This window comes from Musa acuminata, chromosome BXJ2-5 (genome assembly GCF_036884655.1).
Source record: "Musa acuminata AAA Group cultivar baxijiao chromosome BXJ2-5, Cavendish_Baxijiao_AAA, whole genome shotgun sequence".
Lineage (NCBI taxonomy): Eukaryota > Viridiplantae > Streptophyta > Magnoliopsida > Zingiberales > Musaceae > Musa > Musa acuminata.
The window spans coordinates 39,893,701-39,904,581 of NC_088342.1; the positions used below are offsets into that span (position 1 = coordinate 39,893,701).

Genomic DNA, 10,881 nt, shown 5'->3' on the forward strand with positions numbered 1-10,881 from the left:
TAATTAAGGAAATTATTTTTGTATCGAAAGAACTTTCATTTTAATAAGCACAATATTCAAGTCCAACTATATTGTTCCCTCTCAGTGGCTAAGACTGGCTTTCTTAACATACATTGCAAGTGAGAATCCCATGAAAAGGTATCCTCTAAAAGATTATATTTTTTTTCGAATTTTTGTGCATGCCAGATTAATTCAAAGTTTGTTCTTGAAAAGTCAGATCACTAATTAAGATTTACTATAATGCAGAAGTCATTAAACTAAAATAAATAATTCTCAAAGCTATATTGATCTTTTTATCATTATTGAGCTATATAAATACTAAAATCCATTTAGTTCTTCTTCACTTCAAATTTCTAAATGTTCCATGTATTCCTATATATATATGGTATCATTAGAAGCAATCAATGTCATACATAATTGTTCCGAGTATTTGTATATGTATTATTAACTTTACACATTCATCTCAATATTATATTAACACCAATGCATTCAGATTTAGTGAACCGCATAAAGCAGGTTGTTAAATCAAAACAATATAGACAGAACAATCTATCAATCTTCCGTTGCTAATATCTTTCATTTCTTCCATTTGATGAATGCAAAAATGACAGTGTAATTTGCAAAGCTTTTTTCTCTTCACGTCTTCACCAATCTCATCTTCTACAAACCTATTCCTATGCCTACTCCTTTATTCAGAACGATCATGCTACCAAATCTCGAAATCTTGGACTACCAAAATCTGACACACACAACTCAATGCCAGTAGTAGTCAAGTCTTAAGCCCCCTAAGCCTGGGGAGGAAAAAGAAAAGAAGGTTGAGTGACAGGATCTGCAGAGGGCATGCGAGCTCTAATGACTCGACCAGTGATTGGCACTTGAGACGCATACATGTGCACATCATCGTCGTGGCCGACGATGGTAATGTCATGGAGCCTTCGACCCCGCCTCCTGTCCCTGTTCATCGTCTTCTGACGGATGATGCTCGTCTGTGATCACAGAATCGCCACCTGCACAGAAATACATAATTCATATATTAAAAATCATCAAGATTATCTAAGACTTAATAACAGCACTCCACTATGCAACCATTAATTATTTAAGAAAGACATCTCTGATGTTGAGGAGGACAAGTTTGATGAGTATTACCTGTGTCGTTCCCCTGTCCAGGGTTGCTCTCTGCGGTGCTCGTGATCTCTCCTTGGTCTCTCGTTGGTTCAACCACACTTCCCATGTTGCCATCACTACAACCAGCAGCAGAATCCTCAGGTAGATGACAGTAGGGAAGAGACAGTGCATAAGGATGAGTCCTGCAGATGCCTTCCACTAGTTCGTCATAGTGCTCTTTGACTTCGGCCACGGTTCTTCCAGGCAGATATGCTGCAACTTTTTCCCAAGGAACGTGAATGCGATGGCCCTCAATATATGAAACCAAGGCCACTTCATATTCCCTGACCGCCTCCCGAGTCCAAATTGTACTGCTGCTCTGCTTCCCAGCATCCATCTTACCACACTTGCAGTTTGTACAAGCAGGGATGCAATCTTTCAAGAAAACCAGCAATAAACACAAAGAAGTTGAAGTAAGAGATCAGAGATACATAAAAAAAAAAAGAAAAAAAAAAAAAAAGCAAAGCATGGATTCAATCCTTGGTTACAGTCTATGTAACCGAGAAAAATCTACCCAATGATTCAATTGGAAGGAGAAATATGATTTGTTTGTGGAGATGTGCAGAGGACCACAATCAAAAGAATGAAGGAAAAGGCTTACCGCTGAAATTTTCTGGAACTGAAACCGAGTTACAGCGTTTTGCCAGATTATTCATTTATATGAGTCGGAGAGGAACAGTTGCAACGATTCTTGTTTGCTTTCTTGAAAGGGATGCAACCGCCGGTAAACCAGTGAAGGGCGAAGAGAAAGAGATCTGACCTGAGATAAGGCAACGCGTAACGCTTGAGAGCGCCCCTTCTCTGTTGTCGTTCGGGTGATAACAAACTGTAGCGTTTCTTGGAGTCTGTTGAGTTCGGTGAAGGGTAAGAAAGACCCGATGCATTTCGGGCGTCGTTCCATACGATCTGCCAAACGCATGTGGGGTTCCATTCGAGCCACGACTTGCGCTACCGCATACGGAGCGTGTCGTTAGTGGTGTCGTGTCTCGAGCCGGGACGTGAGGCAGTTATGTGATGCGATGGATCGAATTGGATCAAATTGGCTCGACCCGAGTTTGTGTTGGGTCGGGTCGGATCGTTAAATGGAAGCCGAGTCCCGCTGCCTCGTCGTCCACCATCGCCTCCCGTCTGTTCTGGTGGCTTTTGCGGTTTCTGACACCTGTCACAATAGATAATTTGTTGAAGAAAGATATATGATAAAAATTCGTTGTCATTTATCATTATCAGTATCCATTATGTGCTATGATATATGATAAAATAGTATAAAATGATGCTCTATGGATAGCCAATAGATTGTCGAAAGTATACAAAATGATAAGTCTCTTTTATCTCTAGAAAGAGACCGAGAACATTAAAAAAGAATCACCCTATTCAGTATTATTCTAGGCAAAAAAATTATCTCTCTATTCAGTATTATTTATCAATCAACATGATCGTATCATATCCAATCATGAATTAAGTTGGGTGAATTTCCAATAACTCTGTCTTATCTATTTTCAAGAATAATATAAATATATTTACAGTTAATATATCTGTTTGATCCTTGTGAAAATGTATGGTTTGTACTTATTAAATGAAATATGTATTGGCTTTCAAAATATCAATTCGATGTTTTGATTATTCAAAAGGATTGAAATGGTTAATTTTAGATGTTATATGAATTGTTAGATTGAAATAAGAGATAAAAATATACTTGATATCTTTATATTGTATGACTAGTATGATTATAATCTGAACCCTACCAGTGGGGTTGCACATTGAAAAATATTTTAGGAATTAATTTTTTCTAAGTCTCGACACAAGAATAAATATGCTATAACATACAATGTTATCATAATTGTTAGTACCATTATAACTATTGTTTTGATACACACCTTTAGCTATACTTATTGTGAATTTAAATATATATGTCTAGTTATATTTATTTAACTTTTGAACAATTATTTATGATTATTTGTATGAATATGCTACTTATTCTGATACCATTTAGCTGATTTTGTTACTCTGAAATGAAAATAAAGCTTATATATGGTATTTGATAGAACGAATGATTTGATATTTTATATGTTTTCCTAAATTGAATATAAAAAATATAATTATTTGTTATAAGTATTTGTAATAATTTCTTATTGGTATATAAGTTATAGTACTTATTGGCCTATTATTTGCTCATATGTCTGCTCTTTCAATTTTTCAGACCTCAAGGAATAGTATATCATGGATATACTTGAGAAAAAAAAATTATTATTTATAATCCTCTTATATTTTGGACTTATATATTATTAATGTGAAATATTATTTTGGATCTGATATGGTGATCCTATACTTATACTAGTGTTGATTGTGATGTGATATAGAGTTTTTGATAGTTATATGATGATAAATATTATGTCGCTTATTCAAATTTAAAAGGGCAGAGGGGCAAGGGAGGTGGGAGAAAAAGATAAGGCAGAAGGTGGAGATAAAAGTGTGGTGTTGACGAAGAAGAGGACCAGGAGAAAGACAGGTTGTGGAGAAAGCCAACCGGAAGAGAGAGAAGATGATAAAAGTAGGACGATAAGTAAGAGGAAAATAACGAGAGAGAGAGAGAGAGAGAGAGAGAGAGAGAGAGAGAGAGGAGAAGGAGGTGACCGAATGAAAGACGGAGGTGGAGGTGAAGGTAATTTGAAAAAATCAAAGGATAATATATAAGTTAATTAAATTAATTGAATAATTAGGTTTAGTTGAATTGATATGATTTGGATTATCTAAAAAAATAGTTTAATCGTAAAAAATTAAATTAAATCTAGTCAAAAGATATCAATATCTTTTTATGATTTTATCGAGGATATTTTGTTCAAAGTATAAAAATTATCTAAGAAAGAAAATCCATTTGAAAATGCAAACAACTGAGAAAGTATATAAATTCATTGTATTTTTTTATTATCGACTTATGTACTATGTATGATATATGATAAAATTGTTCAAAATTGAATAAAACAATCATATCCCTAAAATTGTATAAAATATCTCCCTAATCCAAGCAGGAGATCGAACGACCGTCACGCGGGGCCGGAGAGGTGGGTGGGGTTACGATCGGAGACCACGAACCAAGCGGTGCGGCGATGGAGGGTACAGACAAGGTCGACGTGGACGGGGTGATCTTTTGCGGGGGCGGGGACGGGCCGGGAGACGCAGCGGATGGAGAGGTGGAGGAGGAGGCGGGCGATGGATTCGAGGTAGCCGACATTGGAGCTTAAGGGGAGGGAAAGGGAGGAGGAGGCGAGGCGGGAGTGAGAACGGACCTCGGTGTCGAGGAGGCGGAGGAGGGGGGAAGGCCGGAGCGGAGGAGGTGATGGCGGACGACGAGGCAGCGGGACTCGGCTTCGCGGGTTTCGTGAACGCCGGTGGTATTGCGGTGGAGGTCGGCTTCCGAAGGCAGCGTCGAGATGGCGCTCCTTTTGTGACCCTCGTTTCCATTTAGCGATCCGACGCAACCCAACACAAACTCGGGTCGAGCCAATTTGATTCAATTCGATCCATCGAATCACATAAATGCCCCACGTCCCGGATCGAGACATGACACCACTAACGACACGCTTCGTATACGGTAGTGTCAGTCGTGGCTCGAATGGATCCCCACATGCTTTTGGCAGCTCGTGTGCAACGACGCCCGAAATGCGTCGGGTCTTTCTCATCCTTCACCGAACTTAACGGACTCCAAGAAACGTCACATTTTGTTATCACCCGAACGAGAACAGAGAAGCGGCGCTCTGAAGCGTTACGCGTTGCCTTAATCTCAGGTCAGATCTCTTTCTCTTCGCCTTCACTGGTTTACCGGCGGTTGCATCCCTTTCAAGAAAGCAAACAAGAATCGTTGCAACTGTTCCTCGCCGACTCATATAAATGAATAATCTGGCAAAACGCTGTAACTCGGTTTCAGTTCCAGAAAATTTCAGTGGTAAGCCTTTTCCTTCATTCTTTTGATTGTGGTCCTCTGCACATCTCCACAAACAAATCATATTTCTCCTTCCAATTGAATCATTGGGTAGATTTTTCTCGGTTACATAGACTGTAATTAAGGATTGAATCCATGCTGCTTCTTTTTTTTTTTAATGTATATCTGATCTCTTACTTCAACTTCTTTGTGTTTATTGCTGGTTTTCTTGAAAGATTACATCCCGGCTTATACGAACTGCAAGTGAAGTAAGATGGATGCTGGGAAGCAGGGCAGCAGTTCATTTTGGAGTTGGGAGGAGAATAAGAAATTTGAAGTGGCCATCGTTGCATATACTGAGAACCATCACATTCCCATTCCTTGGGATAAAATTGCAGCAGATCTGCCTGGAAGAACCGTGGCCGAAATCAAAGCCCACTATGACGAACTATTGGAAGACATCTGCAGGATTGAACTTTGTGCACTGTCTCTTCCCGACTGTGATGTACCTGAGCAATCTGCTGCTGGTTGTAGTGTTGCCAACAGAGGAAGTGTGAATGAACCAAGGAGAGACCAAGAAGAGATCAAGAGCGCCGCAGAGGGCAACCCTGGACAGAGGAAGAACACAAGTAATACTCATCAAACTTTCTCTGCTTAACGTGAAACTTTGCATATATTATTTTTCCTTTTTAGCAGGTTTTTTGGTTCTAATTTATATAATGAAAAATGTCTGCTGTTGGACGAAATATATAGCGATATGGGAGCAAGTTAATCATTGTTTTATAGTGTTCGGCATGAAGATAGAGCTTGATGCAAATGCTTGCTTAATATATGTCTTTCTCAAGTCCTCTAAAATCCCTCCCTCCTATCAACTGTTGATTATATGTGCCATTTCATATGAAGTGCTCTCACTTAAACTCAAGAAAGATGTATAATCTAAACGCAACCTGAAGAGTGTTAATGTTCGTCGTAAATTTTGATTTTTGGGGATGAAAGTAACGTTTCCTGTCCCAGATATCTAAAATATGTGCTATTTAAGTGATTTATGGATCTGTTCCTTAGCAGTTCAAATGGTGATGTTTATCCTTTTCATGTACCACACGAAAGTTTCATCCAGTTGATGTATAACCATAGATAATCCAACTGGTGATGTTTATCTTTTTATATAAATTACCTGAAAGTTCCATTTAGTTGACGGATAGTCAACCATAAGTGCAAGTAAATTGTCTTTTTGCGGGTTAATAATAGGAACTGCTAGATTTTGTGTTATAAAGTTCAAGTTAGTTTTTTATTCGAGGGAAAAATGTGACGTCAATGATGCAATTTGCATTTGCTTTTACTTGTCCTCTCAATGATGCAATGTGATGTCAATAATTGATGGTTACAGAGTGATGTTATTAAGTCTTAGATAATCTTAGTTTTTTTCTTTTAATGTATGAATTATATATTTTTGTGCAGGTGACGACTCATGCACGGAAATACTTCATCCGTCAGAAGACGATGAACAAGGGCAGGAGAAGGAGATCAAGGATCCTTCTCCTTGATCACTGGTTGAGCCTTTGGAGTTCTCATGCCCTCTGCAAACCCTGTCAATAAATCTTCTTTTCTTTTTCCTCCCCCAGGCTTAGGGGGCTTAGACTACTACTGGCACTGAGTTCTGTGTGTCAGATTTTGGTATTCCAAGTTTTCGAGATTTGGTAGCATGATCGTTCTGAACGAAGGAGCGGGAATAGGAATAGGTTTGTGGAAGATGAGATTAGTGAAGATGTCAAGAAAAAAGCTTTGCAAATTACAATGTCATTTTTGCATTCATCAAAGGTTTGTGGAAGATGAGATTAGTGAAGAGTCTCATCTTTGCTTCCTAACCCTTTTTAACCATCTGCTTCAACACTTCTATGTTTTCTGAGTAATTCTTCTTAGTCAGTGAAAAGATAGACTCCAACTCTATGACCTCTACCATCAAGTTACAAGACTCATACTGATTATGTTCTCCTTACCTTTGTTGGTAGTACTTAGTCTTATCCTCTGGCTTACTGAGCTCTCTTAAACGAATATAAGCTTTAGAGTAGTCCAACTCTTTAACCACTCTGATCATATCTCTATATGATAAAACCTCACTAATGGGACTCACTAGTACTTACACTCGAAATTCTCCCTCGGTGGTACATAGCTCTCATATATTGATGACTAATGCTTTCATCTAATACAAAATTCGATACATGCCCAGAACACTCACTTTGATAGTACCATGATATTCACTTTTTGAATCCATAGTTTTTCTTGCCATTGTGTTGTTCACTAAAGTGGAGCTCCCAATAGCTTCCGATCATACCTTCGCATGATCAAGTCTCTCGTGGGACTTCTCCCGCACGTGTTATATTGCCTTGAACTATTCCACCATCATTTGCTATACTATGTCACCTCTTAGTGATATCTCCAATGTATTCTAATCTTTATGGGATAAACTCAAACTCAAACTCAAACTATACGTGGCCTCTACTATAACATCGTAAGGCTTTTGTCGTCTCCGATTATGTTCACTCCTTTGGCAATTGATCTTTGTTCACCTGCTCTCGGGTCACACCCGGATGAAGCATAGATCTAGGATAGTAGCTCCCGAAGTCCATTGACTTAGCTGAAGTTGGTGTGTCATTTTTTGGATCTTGGGCCTCTACTTCCCAACACAATCTCCATTGTGCACCACTTCCTTCGCGATAACTCGAATAGTAATACTATGACATATTCTTTAAGAGTACTCACATTCATATCCTCTTACCTCATACTAGGACCTTCCCTATCTTTGCTTCCATAAGTTGAGTTCGTTTAGTTCCTCCATCAAATGCTTCATCGAGATGAGATACATGTGCCTTGAAACTCCCTTCATCTTTGGTACAATGCAGGATGAGTTTGCTCCATAAGAATGAGAGACCCATGAAACAATATGTTGAATCTCGGATTTTGATGATGAAATCAATTGATAAATTATTTGATCTAATCCATATGTTGAGATAAGTATGTAGGATCAATTATGATAGTAGTAAGGCGTAAAGCAGATGATAGGCCAGAATCGACGACTCGGACGATATACCGGGAGCTCGTCAAGAGTTCATCGTGAGATCATCGGAAGCACATTGGAAGACTCGCCGAAAGCTCGTCGGGAGATCGTCGGAAGTATGCTGGAAGACTAGCCAAGAGTTTGTCGGGAGTTCGCCGGAAGATCGTCAAGTGAAGAATCGACGTACCGGACCATGCTTGCCTTAATCGTAGTTAGAACAATAATTAAAGTTGATTTAGGAGGTAAACCCATCAACTCTGTTAGGGGCCAACTGGGCTCGAGTTGGGCTGGTTTGGGCCGGAGTCAAGGCCCAACCAAGATGCTGAATTCTTGGCCGACGGTGGCATTGCTTGGAAAGCAGCACCCTAGGTGGTTTGGGCGATGGTACCGCCGGCAGTTATTGCTGCCAGTAGTGGTACCACCCCTATCAAGCGGTAGTACCACCCAGACTGAGAGGTAGTACCGCCCAGTGTTAGGTGTTAGCGGTGGTACCACCCAGTAATGGCGATGGTACTGCTAGGATCCTGGAAATCCGGGATTATACAATTTTTGGCTCTATTTTTGAAGCCATTGGGGCCTATAAAAACCCTACCCTTTTCTGCATAAAAGGGTATGAAAGTATTAAGATAATCTTGAGTTATTGGGGTGTAAAAGTGTTGTAAATAAGTGCTAGAGTTCTCCTCCTTCCTTTCTAAGTTTTGAGATCATTCAAGAGAGGTGTGAGACTTGTAAGGGTTCTCTCGTAAACCCATGAAAAGGAGAAAGCGCCGTAAGAGGTGGTTGGTCTTTACCTATTGAAGGAAGGCCTTTAGTGGACGCCGATGATCTCGTCGGAGGAGAAATCCGAAAGTGAATGTAGGTCACATTGACCGAACCACTCTAAAACTTGGTTTGCATTTACTTTGAGCAATTTACTTTTATAGCAAACTGCCTCTCCTCCTTACTGTGCTTTTACTATGCCTACGTCTCATATACACTTTTAAGTAAACACCTTCTGAGATCATTTTTAATCGTACGAAGATTTTACGAAACCGACGTTTTTCATTTGTGCAATTTACATTACTACAAATCTCTTTAATCTTCTCTTACACTTTTACGAAAAGCTTTCAAGTTCAAATTCTCTTCAAAATGGATTGAATCAAAATCATTTTTGTTGGAATCGATTTTAATCGAAACAAAGTCTTTTGAAATCTCAAAAGTTTTTCGCTGCACTAATTCACCCCCCTCTTAATGCCGCTCTTGATCCTAACAAAATATGATCTCGCTTTTACCTATACAAGAGTTTATATCCTTGACCTCTGTCTAAGGAAAGCTTTATGCCTCCACTCCATGTTCCATCTTTTATGTCGACTCCTTTTATGTGGCTTGGACACTTCACCAAGTTCCACCCGACTTTCTCTACGTCTCGATTTACATTGAGTTGATGGTGGCCCTCGTGCCCATCATTCTATTTGCCAGTCCTCCGTTAAGTCTGATTTCCACATCGGCTTAAAGTGTGCATTCATTTGATATTATCTTGGGTCACTCTCTTGCTTGATCTCATAATACATCTACCAATGCATTATGTCATGCAAGATCATATAATGACCCCTTGTTGCTTGTTGAATCCATTGAGTTTCGTAGAATTGTTGTCTTGAGGTACTTCTCCTCAATATGTATGGTTTGTTATACATGATTATCTCTTTGGAGAACTAGGACTTATCTCTCATGGATATCTATCCAGTTGGAGCAACTTTTCTCTTCATATCATTCCATCTAAAAGTTTTGAAGACTACCATCCCCTTGGACTACTTTGCCTTACTAAACAAACTATGCATTGTTCTGCCCTTGGGAACGTATTTGCTAGATTACAACTTTTTTCCGCAATCTCCGCTACACCCCTTAAGGCCTAGCAACATGCTAAACTTGCTACATACTTTAGCCTCCTATGGATGTATTCTTTCGATGTCAAAGAGAAAGTTTCTGTGCTTTATGGTGCCTAGTTTCAGTCATCTTAGGATGGCCATGAATAATCCATCATCTGCATACAAGCTCTTGCATAAATATCAAATTCTTCAAGTTTGTAATTTCTCTCACCTCTATGAGTTTTGCATAACTCTTTCGATCGCTAAGTAGCCCATCCCACCTTGCACGGTCTCATCCATTGCCAAGCACCCCACTTGCCTTAAGCACCATCAAGTTTGGTTGTCAACGTCTAACCGTAACTTGAACTCAGCCATCCCAACCTTTGTATACTATGTGTTCTTCCCAACTTGCTTGTTCTTATGGTGGCTTTCATGTGAAAGGTTGGTCATTTCTCTAAATGCTAATCATGGATGCCCATTCTTTTAAGTGACTCATTTTCCTACACCCCAACACTTGTTTCCCCCAAATGGTCACTCGTGGTAGTGGCCCTCAATACAGCCTTGCTAGGTCCCCCACGTTTACATGTTAAGTGTTTCTAAGTGTGCTTGTCCTACACCGATAACATCTATTACAAACTTAATTGATTTTGCCTAAGTCGAACGATACTCTTACTTGTTCATCCATAAAAGGTTAGCTTTTCCGAAACCTCCTATGATCCCTTAAGGACCTATAAAAGAGAAGACGGGTTAGAGCAAGCATTTAACTTAGGATCCATAAACAATCATTTCAATAAACGATTAATAGGTAATATAAGTTATAAATATGAACTTCGTAAGCTCTGAATGGTCATGCGATAATGGGTCCAAGGTGGTCCACCATAGACCAAAAGTCTCCAAAAGTG

General features: G+C 39.4%; 2 protein-coding genes across 2 annotated transcripts; one reads left to right on the forward strand and one right to left on the reverse strand.

Annotated features, from left to right (window-relative positions):
- Positions 1-568: 568 nt before the first annotated feature.
- LOC103985954 (transcription factor SRM1-like) lies at positions 569-1,985 on the reverse strand. Its single transcript, XM_065107432.1, has 3 exons — positions 1,766-1,985; positions 1,147-1,539; positions 569-1,007 (listed from the first exon to the last, which is right to left on the reverse strand). The coding sequence occupies exons 1-3, from the start codon at positions 1,818-1,820 to the stop codon at positions 925-927; spliced, it is 531 nt and encodes a 176-aa protein (XP_064963504.1). The 5' UTR covers positions 1,821-1,985; the 3' UTR covers positions 569-924.
- A 2,188-nt stretch (positions 1,986-4,173) lies between these two features.
- Positions 4,174-6,669, forward strand: LOC103985953 (protein RADIALIS-like 6). The gene is made up of 3 exons (XM_065107453.1): positions 4,174-4,946; positions 5,317-5,709; positions 6,539-6,669. The coding sequence occupies exons 2-3, from the start codon at positions 5,355-5,357 to the stop codon at positions 6,622-6,624; spliced, it is 441 nt and encodes a 146-aa protein (XP_064963525.1). The 5' UTR covers positions 4,174-4,946; positions 5,317-5,354; the 3' UTR covers positions 6,625-6,669.
- Positions 6,670-10,881: the final 4,212 nt, after the last annotated feature.

Coding starts and splice junctions, on each gene's coding strand:
- LOC103985954 (XM_065107432.1), bottom strand. CDS start 1,820: ATGAATAATCTGGCAAAACGCTGTAACTCGGTTTCAGTTCCAGAAAAT. Junction 1,540..1,765: donor AGTTCCAGAAAATTTCAGCG/GTAAGCCTTTTC, acceptor TTTTCTTGAAAG/ATTGCATCCCTGCTTGTACA. Junction 1,008..1,146: donor TGGACAGGGGAACGACACAG/GTAATACTCATC, acceptor ATTTCTGTGCAG/GTGGCGATTCTGTGATCACA.
- LOC103985953 (XM_065107453.1), top strand. CDS start 5,355: ATGGATGCTGGGAAGCAGGGCAGCAGTTCATTTTGGAGTTGGGAGGAG. Junction 5,710..6,538: donor TGGACAGAGGAAGAACACAA/GTAATACTCATC, acceptor ATTTTTGTGCAG/GTGACGACTCATGCACGGAA.